Here is a 22,253-nt window from a genome sequence, read left to right as displayed (position 1 = left end):
TACAGTTTTGAACTAGAAATATAATTCAAAGCTGACATTGGCTTATCAGCCTGATATTTCTCTATTCTTGTCCCTTAAATATTTGATGGCATAAAATACAAATGTTCAATAAATGTTTGTGAAATGGAGTTGAGTTGAAGTGCAACATTCAGGAATGAAAAAAAAAAAAAAATGGCAAAACTAAAAACAAAAACAAACCAAGACAATCCAAACAAAACCAGCCCTTAAAATCTGAAGTGAAACATCTATTTTAAAATCCTCACTACTTTCATCCTACACACAGTATACTAATTTCAAAAGAAAGAAAATTATCCCTTAAGTCAAGTTAAGGAACACCTTTTAAACTATGGTTACCTAACCGAATCACAAAAATCTTCGTGTTCATATGTTATGAGGCCTGGATGAGGTTGACAAATTCTAAGAGGAGAGAAAGTAGCAACCCCACAAAACATTCTGCTGAGGTATTCCCAACAGTGTAGGATTAAATTACCACTTTACAAATGAACAAAAAGAATGCTTTTTAGACAAAAGTATTTTCTTCATTCACAGGTTATGAAACTCTCTTGAGTAAATAGCTTCGATGTATCCAGTGCTGTGACAACAAGGGCAGAAACTGATAACCATTATGGTGGCGCTGTTTTCTTACTAATAATTTCTAGTCTGTTTTGGTAGGTCATTGAATAAGAAAGGCAAAAATAATCCTATGGCACTATCATCAACTTGAGTTTTATTGGATTTAAATTAAAGTACCAACTTAAACAGAGTGCATATATGCTTGGCATGCATTTCTATGGTCTCCAAAAAGGGCACATTGAGATGCAGTGTGGACATGAGCCAGGAGCCTGGGCCCAGAGCAGAAGAATTCCCAGGGGTTGGCTGCTGCTTTCACTATGAGCTGTTTTTAGTTGGTGAAATACATTTTTTCCCAAAGAAATACCTTCCAATTCTATACAACTTAAAAAATTGTAAAGCCAGAAAGTCACTTTGCTTGTAGATTTCAATTATTATGTTTGTGTCTTTTGTTTCCCTTGCAATGCGCTATTACCTCCAAATTTCATGGTTGTCTACCAGCACTTAGATTTTGTATATAAAACAAGTTTTTCTTTTTCCTTTTCTTCTCTCTTTCTCTTTTAACATAAATAAATCAGACTTTCTAAAGCCATCATTTAAACATGGGTACTTCTGCTCTTGGGGGATAAATAATGCTAGCCTAGTTCTGACAAGTTAGTTTCTTTCTAAAATATAACATAAATTCTTAGTTTTCATTTAATGTTCAAAACTTCTGATTTCACTCAGATTTCCAAAATGCTTCTTTTAGGCATTTTACTCATAGTTAAATAATAAAAGGTGTAAATTCTGTTTAGAGAGTACAGAATGATGAATCAATTTAGCAAACTATTTCAAAGTGAAAGAGTAAATCATTTGGGAAATAATAAATTGCCTACAGTAGATAATCTATTAAAGTGCTGAAACATTACATCTCCAATATAAGAAATTGTTAAAACTATTGTGCATTCATTTCAAAAGAGATAAAACAATTGTCACATTTTGAATACTGCAGGTAATACACGTTAGTGATGTTCAGTAAGAGAAGAAAGAGGACCATAAATTCTGGTTATAGAAACCCTTGTGAACATATTGCATAATAATGCAGAGGTGGATGGATGGATGTATGTATGTAGAGATATTTCCTTAACAAATACTGTTAATATTACTTTTTTTTTTAAAGAACAGCTTATATTAAGATTACAGACATTGCTTAAAGAGCGATAGGAATTTTCCTGATTGTCAGATGAATCCCAGCTTTGGAATGCCTTTTTCCAAGTTAGCAAGTATTGAATGTAATTCATATTTAGTGATTTATATCATAAAAATATGCTCTGAAACATTTGCAGCATTTATGTTTTACTGCTATAGCCATATGCCACCAAATTCATATGCTTGCTATATTCTTTCTTGTCGGTTCAGAGCCTGTTTGTAAGTCATGTTCCATTGGATGACTCATAAATTAAAGATACTTCTAAAAAAACTGCAAAGAACTAAGATTTCTTTTTGGTAATGCTTCGCACACTAGACTAGAAAAGTTTTCCCACAATATTTAAATGAATAATTCATTGATTCAATAGGCTAACATTTGAGAAAGAATCATGACATATTGGAGGTCAAACATTTAATACTTACTGTAGAGAATTGTTCCATTTAAAGCGTTTGTTTTTATAGTCAAGTAGATGGTCACAGTTCTGGTGTGTTCCTTCTGCAGGACAGACTTCAACTCATCCAGAGCTGTATAAAAAGGAAGTTCTAAATAGGAATTCCCATTGAAAGATGGAAAAAATAAACCTGCATCTAAAAGAAAAAAGTCAAATTAATATGTTCTGATAGAATTATATTGCTACTCAAGTAGATAAGAACCAAGCATTTGTAGTTAGCATTCATTTAAAAAGGTAACACTGATATTTGTAAAAATAGGTCCACTTTTAAGAAATTTAGGTAGAGAAGTATAATAAATTTACAGTCATTGTCACAAATAATTAATCACTGGTCCAGACAAAAAGACTTTGAGTAAGAATTTTAATTTGATGCTCATGGAGGGTTTTAAGGGACAACAAACACCCTGAAATTGTATGAAGAATATGTACACTTGCATATGTAAGATCATAGTTTTCATCAGATTTTTAAAATATTTTGTGGTACAAATGGCTGCATAAGTTTTCAAAACATCAAGTTATACACTTAAAATTAATGACTTTTATTTGACATAATTATACCTCAATAAAAAGTTAAGAAATACCTGTGACACACAAAATTTAGAAAACTGTCACATAGAGGCATTTTATTAATATTCAATGATTTATAATAATACTTTGATAAGATATAAGTAGTACTATAATATACTAAGTTATTAGTTTTAGAATTATTCTTATAGAATTATGTTTTTTTGTTTTTGTTTTTGTTTTTTTTGAGGCAGATCCTCGCTTTGTTGCCCAGGCTAGAGTGAGTGCCATGGCGTCAGCCTAGCTCACAGCAACCTCAAACTCTTGGGCTCAAGCAATCCTGTTGCTTAAGCCTCCCGAGTAGCTGGGACTACAGGCATGCGCCACCATGCCCGGCTAATTTTTTCTATATATTTTTAATTGTCCAATTAATTTCTTTCTATTTTATAGTAGAGACAGGGTCTCGCTCTTGCTCAGGCTGGTTTTGAACTCCTGACCTCAAGCAATCCGCCCGCCTCGGCCTCCCAAAGTGCTAGAATTACAGATGTGAGCCACGGCGCCCGGCCCGTAGAATTATTCTTATAGAATTATTAGTGTTTTCAATGACTAATTTCACAAAATCTTGAGGTACATAAGATTTGAAAAGTATTTTTTATTATATATCTATATTTATATCTCTATAATTGATATGTTGAAAAGCCATAGTACATGAGCTATTGGAAATGATACTTTATTTTTTGTCTTTCTCATAATGGGGGAAATTTTCTCTGATACCGCATGAAAATCTCATAGTTCCTATGAGTCTCTCTAAGTCATACAATAATTCAGAAACTAATATCCAGTCTAATTAATTTATTAACACTTAAATTTTCCATCGTAGATAGGATTTCTCCCACATCACTCCACCAGCCAAGTACTGTAGGTGGCCTGACACCTGCCATCTTCCTTGGGCAGAATAAGTGGATTTCGGTTCTTTCCATCTTTTTACCATGCCCCGTATCTTAAGGGTAGTTGCTGTTTCCAACCCTTCTATGTTTGCATGGGGAGAAAGCAAGGTGAGGTAGAAAGGAGAGAAAAGTACATGGTAAAGAGGAGCTGTTAGAATTGGCAGTTGATATTGTTGTAAGCAGGCTTCTTGCTCTCTAGTAATGGTGTATGTTTAAAATTATTTCTCTCATGGTAGGGATGCCTGTAGAGTATGCTCAGTTAAATCTGAATTTCAGATAAACATCGAATACATTTTTGCATAAGTATGTCTCAAACACTGCATTAGATACACTAAAAAAATTGCTGTTTATTTGAAATTTAAATTTAACTAAGTGTCCTGTGTTGCTACATCTGACAACCCTATGACTCATGACATTTGTGCAATCTTTGGAAATCCTTTGTGAACTGCATCTCTTAGGACTTGTATTTATTGCCTGTCTTTGGCTGATCACTTTTGCCTTGATTCTATTCATTAGTATTTTTCATGTTCTATGCAGACTCTTGCTGTTGATGATGACTTGCCTGTGTTAGTGCAAAAGTTGCACAGATCAAATTAAACAGTCAAGGAAGACTTTTCTCAAGACTATTGTAATGGGGGAGAGAGGCCAGATCTCAGTTTGACCACAACTCTTTTGAAATAAAGGGTGGGAGGATTTTTAAGAGCTGGAGTAAGAGGGAAAACACAGGCCATCTGTGTTTGCCAGTTGGCTTTACACAAAGGAAAAGTAAACTTTCTATATCTTTGTATCAGGAGGTAGTTTGCAATGTGGAACAAGGGACCCATTCAAATTAGGCACTTACCCTCCCCCAGAGGCTGAGAGATAGGGGTGCTATCTTCTTTGATGATTACATTTCAAAGGGATGGCTCCCAAGTCCTTGAGAAAGACATTCCTGGCTTGTAAAACTGACCAAAAGCTCTTAAAAAGATTTACATTTCAAATGGGGCAGAGAAAGAAATTAGAGTTGAACGTTTTCTAAAGTAAATGTTCCAAGAAAGTCAGGGACTGAGAATAAGGAAGAAGCATGTCTGAAGTTTAGTCAAGCTGAGGGGAGTGTGAAGGCCATCTTGGTTACCCATTTAGGCGAATCATATGGGGAGAACATAAAATGACTCTAGGCCAACTCTTTTTTCTGAGAGGTTCATTTCTAGTCCATGGTAAAGACCCCTATTTTTCCTGCCATTCCATGCCCTACTATATGTGGGGGTATAGTTATTTCGCAAACATAGTCTCTCTCTCTCTGTCTGTCTCTCTCTCTTCTTCCACCCATTCTCCCTCTACACATACACACACAAACAAGCTGCTTTAGCTTTTTCTCAGGTATGACTATATGGTGTATGGGTCCATGGTCCTTGGTGTTACTTTCCAAGTGATCCAGTTGAAACTATCCCCAAACACATAGTGGGATGTGGTGAGTGGGAGAGAGTGAGGAGTGAAGTCCATAAAATAGCTTTCTACAAAACCATTTTCCTCAAAATTATGTCTCAAAAATCTTTTTTTCTTCTGCAAACACTGACATTTTTTATATCAAGAATATTTCCTAGGAGCTAGAGCCCATTCTACTAAGTGAAGTATCACGAGAATAGAAAAACAAGCACCATCAAATTGGTACTGATTGATGAACACTTATGTGCACATATGGCAGTAACATTCATCAGGTGTCGGGTAGGTGGGAGCCAGGAGGAGAGGATGGCTATATTCACACCTAATGGGTGCAGTGCACACTGTCTGGGAGGCGGACACGCTTATAGCTCTGACTTGGGCGGGGCAAAGACAATATATGTAACCTAAACATTTGTATTCCAGTAATATTCTGAAATTAAAATAAAAAATACTTCTTAGTTAAATCTTACTTTTAGGTATGGCACCTCATTTTGTTTGCAGTATTATATCCTTGTGTGACAGGGAAAGTTTACTTTTGATATCTTGTTTATGTCTATAACTTAGGGTTACTTGTCAAGCATGAATAATAACACTTATCTATTAACAAACTGCCTGTTTAAGTTACATGGCATATATTTAAGTTATATGGCATCACATATTTTACCCTATCTTGGCCTTTTACACATAATCTTTAACTCCTTAAAATTTACCTACCTGGTTGTGTATTTTATTGAATCTGTTTTTGTCAAAAGTTATTAAGGCCTTGTTAGCAAATCCTTCATCAGTGCTCGCATGACTAAAAATCTCTGTAATATTAAATATTCATTTTTATTAAAACTTTCTCTTTCCTCGCCTTTCATGACACTGTCCTATACTTTGGCTGTCTTCTTACCTACCTGATAACTTTTTTGCAGACTGTTCTTGCAAACATTCCATAATGCACATAGTTTGCAAGGCTCTGTCTTGGGTCATCTAATCATCTCTGCCTTTTCTAAATCTGTTCCTCCTCCAGTTTCTTACTCATAGCGCTTGCTCTTCCCAGCCTAGAAACTCAGCATCATTATCCACCCGTCTCTTTTCAAACTAGTTGCTAGTTCCTGACACATCTTTTTTAGAACAAACCTAGCATCTTTCCTTCTGCTACCACTACTCTTATTTAAGTTCTCATTACATTTTAACTCAGCTGTTGCAACAGCGTCTTTCTAACTGGCCTCCCTTCGTAGAGTATCTATTATCTGTCATTGCTGTCATGTCAATTTCATTCAATTGTAATCATCTAAGCTCTTTGGTCAAAAACCTTCAGTGACTACAGAATAATTATCAAGTAAGCCAGGCCCTTCACGATCTTATTTTTCAATCCTTCCAGACATACATATTTACTGGTAAGGTTGAACCACACTTTCTTCTGTTGCTCATACTGTTTTTTTCTGTCTAGAACATGCTTCCTCAAAATCCTAGGTTTAAAAATCCTCTCTTAATTCAAGGTGCACTTGAATATTCTCCCAAATTTGAACTCCTTATAGCATTGTATCCCCAACTCATTTAGTCTATGCATTGCTTTCTGTCTTATGTTACAATTTTTTGTTATAGATGTTGAGTAAAAGTGATGATAGTAAATCTGTTACTTTGGATGAGGGAAGTAAATTGACTTTAATTAGTAGAAATAGAATGTTCTAAGTAAATGAATTCTAAGAAGGCATTGGGGGAAATATGAGTTTAGAATGTGAGTTTGCTTTCTTGTGATCAGAAAAGCCCATAACGCAGTTGGAATTTCACTGGAGTAGAATGTTTGACAGAAACTGAACTGCACATGCACCAGTTTTTAATAATATTATAAGGAGAAAAACCATATGCCAATTAAGTTAAAATGTAATGTAGCTAACAATACACTGGGGGAATTTTGGATGAGGAATTTGGATACTGTGCTAGAAAGGAAAATGGTTAAGATTACAAGGAGATAGACTTGGGATATAAATAAATAGGATCCTTAGCATATAAATTGGCAACTATTTGGATGGTGTCTATCTGTTGAGTCTACCATAGATAGGGATTTAGACTCTGTTTCCTCATGTTATTTTTACCTATTCCACTGGTAATTTATTCATTTATTCAACCAATAGCTATTGTTCATTTATTTACAAAAACATGTGTTCATTTATTCAACAGAAATCTATTGAGTGACTGCTACAAGCCAGGTACTCATCAAGGAATACAGTGGCGAGAAAAATATATAGACTTCACCCTCATGGAGCTCAGATTCTAGGTTCCTGCAGGGAAACCCCAAGTTAGGAGGTACTAGAGTTTCTCCTGCTGGCATAGTAAATTTTTTAGGGGATCCTAAGAAAATGCACCATCCTGCCCTATTGGCCATTTTTCCTGACATTTGCTGTTTATAGGAATATTGAAGCTGATGTGAGATATAAGACTGGAGAAAAAGGAAAGTCCACAAAACCTAGTTGTCTATCCTCCCATACTACACATTCTATGTAGAAAAGATCTGTGTTTGACTCATCTTTGCATCCTCCTGTGGCATGTCCAGTTTTGCACATTTTAGGCCAATACTACATTCTCAGATAAATACAAATGCAGCCAAAATGATCATTTATGGTAGTTTTGATAAAAGAAGGACAAATATATTCTTGTAATTGAAATAGCATGAGGAAAGACTATAAAAATGAGGTTCTAGCATTTTTTCTGTGGTTAAACTTCTTCGCATTATTAATAAGACCACAAGAAAATTTTTGAAAAGGGATAGTCTTTATATATGGGTTTATATATGAATAAAATTATTTACATCCATAAACAGGTTTTAGTTAGTCTGAGAGGCAGTGAACTCACAAAGTGCGATAAAAATATAATTCAATTTGCTAAAAAGTGACTTCCATGTGGTTTTCCAGGAGCATATCTATTATATAATTCAGGTGCACCTGCCTACTTTCTGGCTCAGACACTCCTTAAGCCTTTTTTTTCAGAGCTGACAAGTTTTATGAAAATTATGACAGGAAACAACAATTATGAGCAATAAACATTTGCTATTGAATTGCTTTCTAACCATATTAATTTTCATTATCACCATGTTTAGTGGATATGTTGAAAAACAGAACTGCCCTAAATATGGAAAACAAGACTAATTGGGGTTAGGCAGAGTGTTTTCCCGCTGCTTCCAAAAGCCTCTTCAGGCAATGCTATTTGAACACACTCCAGATTTATTTCTCTTCCAATTATAAATGAAAAAAAACAACAACAAGGTCTTTATATGGAAATATGTATTAAATATAAGTTATATAGTATTTAATTAGTGGTTTCTGATTATAAAATAGACACCTAAAATATACTACATAATGTTTAAATGTGTTAAAAAATCATATGGGCTGATCAAACTATATTAATTTTATATGGTTAACAAAATAAAATTAATTCTGAGTCATGGGAATATCCCAGAAATTAACCTAGAAGGAGGATATTTTAAGTTCCTAAATTATATTAAAAAATAAAACTCTCAAATTGTCAAAGGAAACTATAAAACCACAGTAGTGAGTTTGAAGTACTTTATGTTGAAAATATAGATGAATTTAATATTTTTCACCCAATATAGTCCTATAGTATGAATCACAACAGCAGTCAATTAATAACAACTCATTGAATTTAATCCAGGAGAGCACCACATAGTATTTATAAAGAAAATACAAAAAAGATTAATATCTCTACCCTGAACACGATGCAACTGAGCAGCATAAATGTGATTCATTCTGAAGAGAAAGGGAGCTACTTTGCCAACAGCATGAGTTATAGTGCCCTTAGCCTTGTATAAAGGCCTTCTATGATCTAACCTCAGAATCTGACATGCTAATATACAAATAAAGCTACATGTACAATGGGGGCCACAAATTATTCATGTACAAGTTTACCGCAATTCTTAGTACCAGAAGAAACATAATACTGTTTGCCATTCTTCCTTTATAGCAGAAATAGATTTGATTCACTCAATAGAAATTAAAAGTTAGTACTACCGAAATATTTTTATTGAGTCTTTTCTTACTTTCCCCAGAAAGAACATCATATAAACTCTATGACTAAGTTCATAAAAAGTGATGACTGATATACAATGCTATTATTAATAAATATTTTGTTTTAATTGAAAAATAACACATCGCTCCATTTATGATTCTAATATTAAATTCTGTGATTAAAATGAATATTACCAATTTGGAAATCATATATCCCTTTCCCTAGACAAACATTTATCATCATAAAACATAAGTCTAATCAATAATATTTAAAGATACAAGAATTATAAACATCTGTATTATACTAATATTGTAAAATTAAGTCCCATGATGCATGAAATAAATTTAAATACTATATAGAGATAATTATAATTAGCTATTTATAATGAACAATTTTTTATTATAATAATCAACTAAAATAATTAATTATGTAATTAATAATTATTAATATCTTAAATTTTTTTATCAAATGTACATATATATAAACATAACACAGTGTATAATACTATATATTATATATAAATTACACTAAACTTTTTACATTATACATTTTTGCTTATTCTAGAATTTGAAAAATTATTTTAGATTTAGATGACCTAAGTCTCATGGACTACATGATTAATTTTACTTGGATAATTTCCCATATTAGACATTCATATTTCTATTAATACATAAACATTGATCAATTTGTTAAGTGCCTGACAAAAATTACTCTGTTGGTGCTGTTAGCACTGCTATTGTTTTTGCTACATCTCCTTTTTTTTTTCTCTGTAGAAAAGCACTTGCAAAATTAAGAGCAGAACTAACATTTTTCCTTTGGACCATAGCCACTTCATTCCTCCATTTAAAGCATGAAGAGAACTGCTCTATATCTGACCAAAGCAATGCACAAGGAAACAATGTGTTAAAAACACTTTCTCATCCTTCACTGTCATGTCCAGTCTAGCAGTGCTCTTGTTCATCCCTTGATTTCTCTGTCATCAAATAGTTGATCATCATGATGTGTCATTTGACCCTGTCAAAAATCTGATTCCCCAAAGATATGACCCTAACTCCTTCCTCTTACAAACTAAAACTAATGAAATATGATTTATCACACCAACAATATCTTCTATGTAGTAAAAATAAAGCTAGGACAAGAAAGACACAAAGAACTATTAATATCTTGCCCTGTACTTGACATGTCATAATAGCTACCAAACTTTCTCTAGTCTATTCCTATACCTTGTTCTCTAGTTTAGAATTTTTTCCTGAGTGATCTCATTTGTTCCCATAACTTTAGCTACTTTCTGGTTTCTGAAAACTGTCAACTTTTTATCTTTAACACAGACAGATCCTGATTTTTTATACCTAGCTATCTGCTAGACAGATGTACTTGGAAAAAACAGAGGTAAGCTAAACTCAACATATCCAAGTTTTTTTATTTTTGTCTTTGAAATTTGTTCCTATTTTTCAAAATAGAATTGATAACACATTTCATGCTATCAACACAAATACATACTTTTATTATAAATCTTATTCAACTGTACAATAAGAATTTCTTGCATGACTCACTGTATGAGAGCTGTGAGTCCTTTAAATGCAGGCAGCATGGCTTCATTGTTTTGTGTGTCTCCAGAAAATAGCACATTTTTGGTAGATAATAAACATTTGATGAATGAATAAACATATTTTATATTTTGTTTTGTATTTGATTTAAAAATTTTTATCTACCAAGTTGTTCAAGTAATAATCTTGGAATAGTCATCCAAATATCCTCCTATGTTCCCTATCCTCCCACTCAGCACATCATTTATTTTACCAGTTATTTTATTCTTTTTAAAATTTCAATACATTTAGAGAGTAAAAGTGTAGTTTTGTTATGTGGATATATTGTATAGTAGTGAGGGCTGGGATTTTAGTGTACCCATCACCCAAATAGTGTACATTGAACCCAATAGGTAATTTTTAATCTCTCACCTGCCTCCTACACTCCCATCTTTATAGTCCCTAATGTCTGTCATTCCACTCTATATGACCATGTGTACCCATAGTTTATCTCCTACTTATAGGTGAGAACATGCTGTATTTGATTTTTAATCCCTGAGATACTTCACTTAGGATAATGGATTCCAATTCTATCCACGTTGGTGCAAAAGATGTTATTTCATTCTTTTGTATGGCTGAGTAGTACTCCATTGTATGTATTTGTGTTTTTGTGTGTGTATATATATATGTATGTATGTGTGTATATATACACACATACCACATTCTTTTTATCCATTTATTAGTTGGTAGAAACTTAGGTTGATTACATATCTTTGGTATTGTGAATTGCGCTGAGGTAAACATATGAGTGCAGGTGTCTTTTTGATATATTTTTTTCCTTTGGGTAGATATCTAGTAGTGGGATTGCTGGATCGAATGGTAGGTCTACTTTTAATTCTTTGAGAAATCTCCATACTGTGTTCCACAGGTATTGTACTAATTTACATTCCCACCAATAGTGTATAAGTGTTCTCTTTTCACTTCATCTGCCTCAACATTTTTTGTTTATTGACTTTTTAATAATGGCCATTCTGACTAGAGTAAAATGGTATTTATTGTGGTTTTAATTTGCATTTCTCTGATGATTAGTGATGTTGAGAATATTCTGTATGCTTGTTTAGCCATTTCTTTATCTTCTTTTGAAAAATGTCTGTTCATGTCATCTGCTTACTTTTTAATGGAGTTATTCTTGCTTTTCTTGCTGAGTTGTTTGAGTTCCTTATACATTCTGGATATTAGTTCTTTGTCAGATGCATAGTTTGCAAATATTTTCTCCCATTCTATAGATTGTCTATTACTGTTGATTATTTTTATTGCTGTATAGAAGCTTTTTAGCTTAACTAAGTCCCATTTGTTTATTTTTGTTTTTCCTGCATTTGCTTTTGGGATCTTAGTCATAAATTCTTTGCCTACGCCAATGTCCAGAAGAGTTTTTCCCAAATTTTCGTTTTATGGTTTCATGCCTTATATTTAAGTCTTTTATTCATTTTGAAGTAACTTTTATGGGTGGTGAGAGATAAGATACCTGTTCAATTCTTCTCCACATGGCTATAATGAACACAATCCTTGCCTAACAGACATTTGAAATATGGTGTACAAGAAACGGCATATGGTAGGCAAAGACAAATATGACCCAGATGATATCTTTATAATAGGAACAGTTTGAAGCTTTGAAGGTGATAGAACAGGATAGTTTAGACCAAGATCCTAGAGGCAGAGTATACTGCAAGATGATGGTCATGGGAGAAAAATCTTTCCTATCTATCCTATGGAAGAATTGTAAAGAAGATAAATAATTTACAAGCAAAGGAAAATAAAAAGCCCATAAACTAACAAAAGTATCATTGTTAAACAGCAGGAAGATTTTAACATCTTAACTGAGATAAGGAAACAAACACTCATTAATTTAAAAAATATTTCAAATCAACTTTGATCAAAATATGGGAGAGGATTTGAGATGCCTCAGATGTAAACCCTTAACTCAATGAGTTTCTACTCTAAATGGAGAAATTAGTCAATTAATTAATTGATTATTTCATTCAGTCAATAATAAGCCTATTTATTATACCAGGAGAAAGAGGCAAAGCATAAGCAAGAGGAGCAACGGAACAGCCTGGGAACTACATTGAGAAAAGCCTGAAGTTCAGTTGGCCAAGAGTACAGACTGTGTGAAGGGGAGAAATAGGAAATAGAGTTAGAAAGAGAGGTAGGAGGATCATAGATGGCTGGCATGCCAGAATAAGGAAACTGAAATTCATTCTGCAGCCAGGAACATTAAACATTTATGAGCAGAAAAGTAGCAAAATTAGAATTGCTCTTCAGGAATACTGAGCTCCCAGAAATATGTAGATAGCTTGAATTAGGAAGTATAAGAAGTTGTTTAAAAAAGCTATAACAATAGTTCAGGTGGGTAAAAGTAAGGATCAAATTAAGGATGGGGACTATAGAAGAATATAAATAAATCAGAAAGACTTTCTGAACTAGGAGGGACAGCACATGGCAATGAGTATATTGTGGGTCAAGGGTAAATAGCAAAGTTTTCAAGTCTGAGTGACCTGATAATGGAGGAGACAGAAACCAAAACAGAAAACCCAGAAGGAAGGGGAATTTAACAGTGGGAGAGTGATAAAATCAGTATGTATGTTTTGATTTTTTGGTGCAAATGAGATATCTGTGTAGAAATAATCAGCATCTGTTTACAAATACAGAAGAAATAAGAGCTGGACAAAGAAGTTGGAGAGCTAACCACAAAGAGGTAATGGTATCATCATTTGATATCATCAAGTTAGAGTAAAGATAAGAAACATTTTGGCATTGGTATGATAAAAAGAAGATTGACAAGGAGAGATCAGGAAGGTAGGGAATAAGAAGGCCCATTGCAGTGGAATCTGAGGGAGGAAGAATTGTCAGGAAGGAAGTTTAGTTGGTAGTAGAAAGAGGAAGTGTGTGTGTATATGTGTCTGTGTGTACATGTGCATATGTGCAATAGCTGGCAAGCACCCAAATAAATACAGAGAAGAAATTAAGAAATCATTTTCATTTTCTACTTTACTGCTTTAGTCATTAGCTAAAGACTTTTCTCAAGTTGTAGGTGTCTTTTATATCTGAAGAAATTGAATTTTGTGATAGCCAATTGACTATGTTAGACTTATCAGGGGTGTCTTACTATAGGAGTCAGTTCAAAGGCTCTGGTTTTTATAAGATCTTAGAATCCAGCCGCCAATTTTTACTCTTTTAAAAAACTGTAATGTCCCTAAGAAAATGAAGATGTTCTGGATAGAACTCAGGTATATATCTTTCTTCCACCAATTTTTTTTTTTCCACACGCAAAATAACTTTTACTTTTAATTATACAAAACCAAACTCCAAATAAGTAACTGTTTATAAGACCTACTGTTACGTTTTTAGGTAGCATGATTACATAATAGCTTTCTTTAAATCTGCATTACACTCTTATTTGTCAATATAATATCATCTGTTTTATCCTTCTATAATTAACAAGCTGTTAAGAACAAACAATTACAACCACATTAATACTTGACAGAGTTTGGATGTCCGATAACACCTGGACACTGAGCAGCATCCAATTAAAATATGAGTATAGCTTTCATCCAAATAAAATATTTTATTCCAAGTTCCCAAAACAAACTTCAAGAGTTGTGTTGGGTTTGAACTGAAGAAACAGGCCAAGTTTTTCTTGGGTGGGAGCTGAAATCAATGTATACATTCTAATCAAACATCTGTCTTGTGTCACACTTTCCAAGTTGTTAAGAGTCTACCAGGCCAACCCCTTCACTGCTTTCACTGCTTTTGCTTTGCTTTTCCCCTTTTTTTCTCTCTCTTTGCCTTCAGCCTTTTTCTTTGCCTCTGGTTCATCCATACTGGGTACTGTCCATGCTGGTCTAGAAGACTCTTTTTATTTCTCTTAATGTCAGTCTCCATTTTCATGTCATCTTTCTCATCTTCCACCACACACTGCATTTTCTCTTGGCAATGTTTGGGTACCACCACAGTTGCTATCTCTTGAACATCTTTCATTAAAACATCACTATCTACTTTAAGAATACTTTTAAGTCTGCTGAGCTCCTTTGGAGCATTCTTTTTTCTCTTTTCAGCACGCATCTTCCTTTTCCACTTACTCCGTAAGCTTTTAGCCATGTTTTACCTAAGAAACTCACAAACGCACACTCCGCTGGACCACGCCGACCGGAAGTCGCCAACAACCCTTCCACCAAATTTTTAAAAATAAAAATACCATAGCTTCCAATCTGTTGCTAGTCTGCAACATTTCCACTAGTCCCATTTCAATCTTAGCATTGTTAAAACAATTTGTTTTGGTAGTCATGACCATCAACAGTCTTTTAAGTCAATTCTATGTATAAGCTGTACACATTGCTTAGTATTTATATGTGCCAGGATTAGGTAGAAAAGACATGATCAGCAGCCATATTCAGCAAAAAGTGCAGGTAATTTTATGCCACTAAGACAGATACTGAGAGACAGAGAGATAGGGAGGAAAGGAGGGAGGAGGAGAGAAGGGAGAGAGGAGGAGGAGAGTGGGAAAGAGAGAGAGAGAGAGAGAGAGAGAGAGAGAGAGAGAGAGAGAGAAAAGGAGGAAGAGGAAAAGTGTGGAAAGAAAGAGAAAATTGAAAGTATGAGGAATCACAACCATCATCTTAATATTGGTTAGCTTTTATCGAACACTACTATGTGCCAGGTAATGCTCTCAAAAACACTATTGTTATCTCTGTTTTTTAAATTAATAAGCTTTATTTATTAGAGTTTCAGGTTCATAGAAAAATTGATGAAAAATACAGAGATCCCTTATACTCCCTGTCCCCACAGATGTACAACCTCCCACGCTAATGACATCCCACACCACAGTGGTACATCTGTTACAATCTGTGAACCTTCAATGATACATCATTATCACCTCAAGTCCATAATTTATATTTGGGTTCACTGTTATACATTCTATGGGTTTTAACAAATGCATGATGTACCCACCATTGTAGTATCAGATAAAATAGTTCACTGCACTAATCCTTTTACTGCCTCCATAGTTTTGCCTTTTCTACATCACACAGTTGAAATTATACAATAATGTAGCCTTTACACATTGGTTTCTTTCATTTAGTAATATTCATTTAAGCTTCCTTCATGTCTTTTCATGACTTGGTAGCTCACATCTTTTTAGCAATGAATAATATTTCATTGTCTGGATCTACCACAGTTTATTAACTTTCCTTACTATGAAGTTTGCTCTGTCTAAAATTAATATTTGACTCTAGCTTTCATTTAATTAGTGTTAGCATGAAATATCTCTCACCATCTCTTTAACTTTTAATCTGTATGTGTCTTCATATTTAAAGTGGGTTTCTTTTAGACAGCATATAGTTAGGTCTTATTTTTGATCCACTCTGACAATCTCTGTCTTTTATTGGTGTATTTAGACTATTGACAATTAAAGTGATTATTGATATAGGTGGATTAATAGCTACCATATTTTTTACTGTTTTCTATTTGTTAACTTTATTCTTTGTTCCTACTTCTGTCTTTTCTTTTCTGCCTTTTATGGTTTTTTTTTTTAATTTTTTTTTATTTTGGCATATTATGGGGGTACAGATTTTAAGGTTTCAATAAATGCCCATTTCCCCCCCTCCCCCCAAAAGTCTGAGTCTCCATCATGACCATCCCCCAGATGGTGCACATCTCACTCATTATGTATGTATATACCCGCCCCCCTCCCCCCCTTTTATGGTTTTAATTGAATATTTTTTATAATTCCAGTATCTTCCTTTCTTAGTATATAAATTATCCTTTTCTGTTGTTTTTACTTTTTTATTGGTTACCCTAGAGTTTGCAATATAATTAATTTACAACTAATTTAAGTAATTTCAAAGAACTCTCTGGCAACAAAGTCTCTCAATGTTTGTTTACCTGAAAAAAAAATCTTTATTTCTCTTTCACTTTTGAAAAATAATTTTTCAGGATACAGAATTATAGCTTGTTGAATTTTCTTTTTCAACACTCTAAATATTTCACTTCACTATGTTTTGGCTTACATGGTGTTTGAGGAGAATTCAAATGCAATTATTTGATCCTCTATAGGTAAAATGCTTTTTCCTTTGGCTTGTTGTAGGATTTTTTTAATATTTTTGATTTCTGCAGTTTACATGTGCCTTAGTGTAGTATTTTTGGCATTCATCCTGTTTCATGTTCTCCAGGCTTCCTAGATCTGTGGTTTTGGTCTGACTTTAATTTGAGGAAATTCTTAGCCATTATTGCTTCAAATATTTCTTCTGTTCTTTTCTCTCTATTCTTTTCTTCTGGTATTCCCATTACACCTTTTGTAATTGTTTCACACTTTTGGATATTCTGGATTTTTTTCTTTTAGTTTTTTTTCTCTTTGCTTTTCAGTTTTGGAACTTTTCATTGATATATCCTCAAACTCAGAGATTCTTTACTCAGCAATGAGCTGAGTAAAGAATCTCTCAACCCACTAATGAGCCCACATAGGCATTTTTCATTTCTATTATAGTATTTTTCATATCTAGTATTTCTTTTGGCTCCTTTCTTAGAATTTCCATCTCTCTGTTGACATTAATATCTGTTCCTATATGTTGTCTACTCTTTCCATTAAAGCCCCTAGCCTGTTAATCATAATTTTTAGAAATTTCAGTTCTGAAGTTTGTACAGTCTCTTCAACCTGTTTTTTGACTTTTAGTATTTCTTGGAATTTTTTTGTTGTTGAAAGGAGCCATGATATATTGGGTAAAAGGAAGTGCTATAAATAGGCCGTTGGTAATATGGTGGTAAGTTGTTGGGTGAGGGAAAGAGTTCTATAGTCCTTTTGGTTATTCTCCATTCCTGGGCTGGGAACACATCAGAACTTCTTAGTTCCCCTTCTCCACTCTTAGGTGGGACAAGATGGTTGAAGTGGGCTGCAGTTATGTATTTCCTTTCCCCCAGGTAGGTTAGGCTGTCATAAAATAATTTCCCCTTAGGGTGGGCCTTGCTAAGAAGAACAGAATGCTCTGTCATCTTTCAGAATGATTCCTTTTCCTGTCTCCTTGCTAGAAGCATGAGAGGATTTTTGTCTGATATTCATCATGAGGACCTAACAGAGTTCCTGGAGATAAAACTCATAAAAGTATAAAGACCTCCCATAACCATGTCCTCCTTGAGTTTTCTCAGACTTGTCTACACTTATCCTCTAGCAATTTGTCAATTACAGTTCAGGTTTTCATACCGTGGCACTGGTTCCCACAGAAATTTCTGCTGTAATAAATTGTGATTCTTTGTATTTACCTGATTGACTGTTTCTCCAACATTTTGGGGCTGTTTCTTGCCCTGTGACCTCACTTCTCTAATGGAGCTTAAAAAGTTGTTGAGTTTTTAGGTTGTTTGGCTTGTTTATATGTTGCTGTGGCGGAATGGTGACTTTTAAGCTCTTTACATGCTGGATTGGCAAGCAAAAGTCCACTGCTTTTTTGTTGTTGTTTTTTGAGAAGATATATGAGATCTGTAAATCCTTTTAAAAGAAAAGCAAATTTCTGAATGTTGCATAGTTAGAAATATCTGCCTCCAACAATTGACTCTGCTGCTTATTAATTCTAAAATTGAGGCTCTTAATCATGCTGCTTGACTCTGAAAAGGTTATAGAATGACTGCCACACAGAGGTTCTGTCCCTGACAGCCATGTTTCCCATTTTCCACCTGATTTCTCCTCCTCACTAAGCCTGTAGCCTTGAAGACCCTGTCTATTGAACTCCATCATCCCCATAATATTCCTTTCATATTATTCTAAAAATAATAATGTCATGTCTTAAAATCTCACTTGGTATAAGAACTGTGCTAAATATTATATTTACATGGATAGTCTATTTTAACCTTAAATACAACTCTATAATCACTTCCTTTTACAAATGAGGAATCAAGGGCTTGGAAAATCTAAGCAACTTGGGCATGGTCACAAAGATGGAAATGTCAGCCTAGACCCTGGAACTTCAGAGCCCTTCCTCTGTATATTACTGCTGTTGCATTCAGGAGAGCCTTTGCATTGGCCTTTTTATGTGTGTGAGTAATAAACTGTATTTTTGTGTTTTCCCAGATTGGAATATGAAGTGGCTATCTCCCTAAACACCAGTGATCATTAGCCTAACAGTATTATATCTTTTCTCCCCAACTTTATGCCTTCGATAGATTTTTAAAATTTTTTTCTTATCCTGACTCTGCTACTAGTTGGCACTAAAAATTTTGCAACTTATTTACTTTCTTCAACTTTATTAGTCAGTCTTTTAATCCCATTAATTTGTCCTTCCTATTATTCCTTTCATCTCTTTAATAACTGAGAAAGGCATTTTAAAGAATTAGATGTCTATGTAATATGAAATAAATTTTATAGTCTACTTTAGTTACTTTGAGATCACTAATGCATTGCCAGTGATATAATTAGAAAGTTATTTCATATATTGAAAATAACTGCAAACTCTGAAGAAGTTAAGAAGTAAATTACTACCAATCATAAGAGATTATGACTATAACCACATGAGCATATTATTTCACTAGTTGAAATGCCTTACATGCACGAAGAACTTGGACAAATGAAGGTCAAATTTGGAGATAAACCTAAAAAGGTTCAGAAGTTTAGTTCAACAAGCTCAAAAGTGGAAAAAATACATTAGAAAGTCTATGAATTGCTGCCACTTATGTGCTTGGTCCTTTTATCTGTGGCCCATATGACAGCACAGTCTCATTCAGTTAAACTGCTTTGATTCTAGCTAAGAACCATAAGTACAAAAACACTTGAATATATGGGAAATTGTTGGGTTCAAGTGTGGGGCAAGTAATTGGTATGAAAATAAGAGAAAGTTTAAAAGTTCATATTGTAAACCAATTTTCCCTCTCCTATTAAAAACTAGTGGGATAGAAAACTGCTTCCAAAGAAACCTCTTTGAAATCACAGCTAGAGATTGCAAACATATTGTTTGGCTGGTAGGCTCATTTTGTCTTCTTTCTATAGCAGAATATAGACTTCTGTTGGATTAAAGATAAAAATACATTGTAAAGTGCTACACAGTATGAACCTGGTGATTAATGGTATTTTGTGCAGCACAGAATCTAAAGAATCTTTTTTAAAAAGTAAGCATGGAAGAAAGATAAGGACTTTCTCACTCCCTTTTCTTTCTATACTCCACCTCACATCAATAATATAGCCATTGGGAGCATAAAGAATGAAGCATATATATATATATATATATATATATATATATATATATATAATTTATAACAGACATACTAAGTTTTATAAATATAACTTAGATATACTCCCAGATTACTTAACAGTGACCTTGGATGATTTTCAGATATTTTTTATTAGGTACTGAGTGGTTAAATGTACCATGTATACAAAACATTGATGGATGACTGACACTATGTGTATGTGTGTATAGATCAGGAGTTCAGTTTTGAACATCTGACTTTGATATCTAAAGAGACATCCAAGTGAAGATACTTATATAGTATTTGTTGGTCATATAGGTCTGAAGTTCATAGGTATGCTAAAGGTGCACATTTTGGAATTAAAGGAATTTTGCTAATTGAAGTTGAACTAGGGGTGTGAAAGAGATTTCTTAGGGAAAATGGGTAGATTAAGAAGAAAATGAGGTTTAAGATAAAGATGTAAGGAATTGTAAAGAAGGAGAGGAGTTAGCAAAGGAGATTGAAAGAAGACAGCCAGAGAGGCAAGCACCACAAGGAAGTATGATATTGGAAAAGCTGAAAGAACAGTCTTGTAGTAAAAGACAACTTTTTATGGTGTAAAGAGCTTCTAGATCAGTTTGTGATATGGCAGGATTAGGAAGCAAGGAATTAGCAGTACTGAATTAAAACACAGTACTGAATTAAAACCAATGAATGAATGTTTGTTTTGAGAAAAGGACTAACATCATAGGGCAGTAGCTACAGCACAGTAATGGGACTGTTGGAAGGATTTTATGAAATGAGAAGAACTAGAGTAGTTTAAATGCTATCGAGAGGGTCTGGTAGAACAGAAGAAATTTAATATGCAAGAATGAGAGTGAGTATTTCATAGTTCCTATAAAGGAGAGTAACATATAATCCATATTACTTAAGATTCTTAGTTGCAAAAAGCAAAATTCACTCTAGTAGTTTAAGCAGAAGATAAAATAATTGCACCTCATTGGCAGAGCCTCTATCATGTTTGTGTCCTATTTACAAGGCAGGTATTGTGTTACAGAAGCGAGTCTCATAGCATGAAATTTTATAAAATACAAAAAGAGTATTGAAAAGATGCTGAGCATTCACGATAGGAGAAAAGTATACTACAGGAGACAAAACATGGTTGGACAAATCGGCTTTAGTTAGCAGTTTAGAAATTTCTCTCAGACGATAAACACAAGCAAATGGGTGATGATCTGCAAGTCAGTTTTGAGAGATGCCATCTGAGGGCAACAATTTTTTTCTCAGAAAAGTAGGACACAAATTGAGACTGAGGGCAATAATGAAAGTCTAAAGCTTGAGAAATGAGGAAAATATTTAAAATAGTCTTTCTGGAGACTGGGAGAGAAGGCTGAAAAAACAGATATAATATTTATGAACTGTGTAGAAGATTATTGTAGAATGATGGCCATGAATTTATAGTGGTACCAATCTCCCCAACTAGATGATTTCCCGGGTGATGACATGGAGATGACAGATACCCTGGCTTATCCAGGTTTAAATTCTAGATGGAAGTCCTATGGAATGTTAAAAAGAATGAGAAGTTAAAGAGATTAGGAAGATCTATACATATATTTATGTGTGTGTATATATATATTAATACATATTTATATAAAAAATAGATCTATATATCCCAAATAAATTCTCAAAGCCACATATTTCCATTGGATAATGTTATTGTATAAAACCCTAAGTGTACTTGAGCAGTTAGTATTAAATATCTGCTCATAAGGACATGTATCTCTATTATATATTTCATATTAATTGAATTAGCCTATTATTCCATTTAGACCTGCAAAGTTTTTGGCTTTGATTTTGTCACATTCTTCATATTTACTTTTCTTCCAGGTTTTATTTCACCTTAAAATTTCATAAACATGATATTTTCATCCAAATTATTAATGAAAAATTTGAACAGGACAAGGCTAATTATATTGTCATGTAATATAAAGAGTTCAAGCTAAATGCTTAGATCTGTGGATTTTAGTAATCCTTTTCTCAGTTATACAATCATAGAATTTATAGCTATTCAACACCCTCCGCCTCCCGCCTTGCATTTTTTCACAGCTGGAAAAGTTGATGCTGAAGAAGTTTAAGTGATTTTCCTTCCCAAAGTCACCAACTAGGTGGTGGAAGTTCAAGATCAGACTAAGTTTTTATATGTTTATTTTACTTTTTATTGGATATTGATAAACTATAATTGCATATGTTTATGGGGTACAAAGTGATGCTATTATGTAGATATAAATATACACACATATCACAATGTGGAATGACTGAATCAAACTAATTAACATATCCATAACCCCCAATACTTACATATTCATCTCCTGTCTAACTGAAATATTATACTCATTGACAATGAATCCTGGGACTGGTGTTCCTTTACAAAC

The 22,253-nt window shown here is 33.7% G+C and overlaps 1 protein-coding gene and 1 pseudogene across 1 annotated transcript in view; both read right to left on the bottom strand.

The window, feature by feature from the left end:
* EYS (EGF-like photoreceptor maintenance factor) overlaps positions 1-22,253 on the bottom strand; it is a 1,642,296-nt gene that overhangs the window by 297,916 nt on the left and 1,322,127 nt on the right. Inside the window, 1 exon segment of the mRNA XM_020287130.2 lies at positions 2,182-2,346. Coding sequence (XP_020142719.2) covers positions 2,182-2,346 — 165 coding nt within the window.
* On the bottom strand, positions 14,404-14,837 carry LOC105862131 (protein LLP homolog pseudogene; annotated as a pseudogene).

Source organism: Microcebus murinus, chromosome 5, assembly GCF_040939455.1.
Source record: "Microcebus murinus isolate Inina chromosome 5, M.murinus_Inina_mat1.0, whole genome shotgun sequence".
NCBI lineage: Eukaryota > Metazoa > Chordata > Mammalia > Primates > Cheirogaleidae > Microcebus > Microcebus murinus.
The sequence above is the reverse complement of the archived record's forward strand: the minus strand, read 5'-3'. Positions and strand labels throughout refer to the sequence as shown.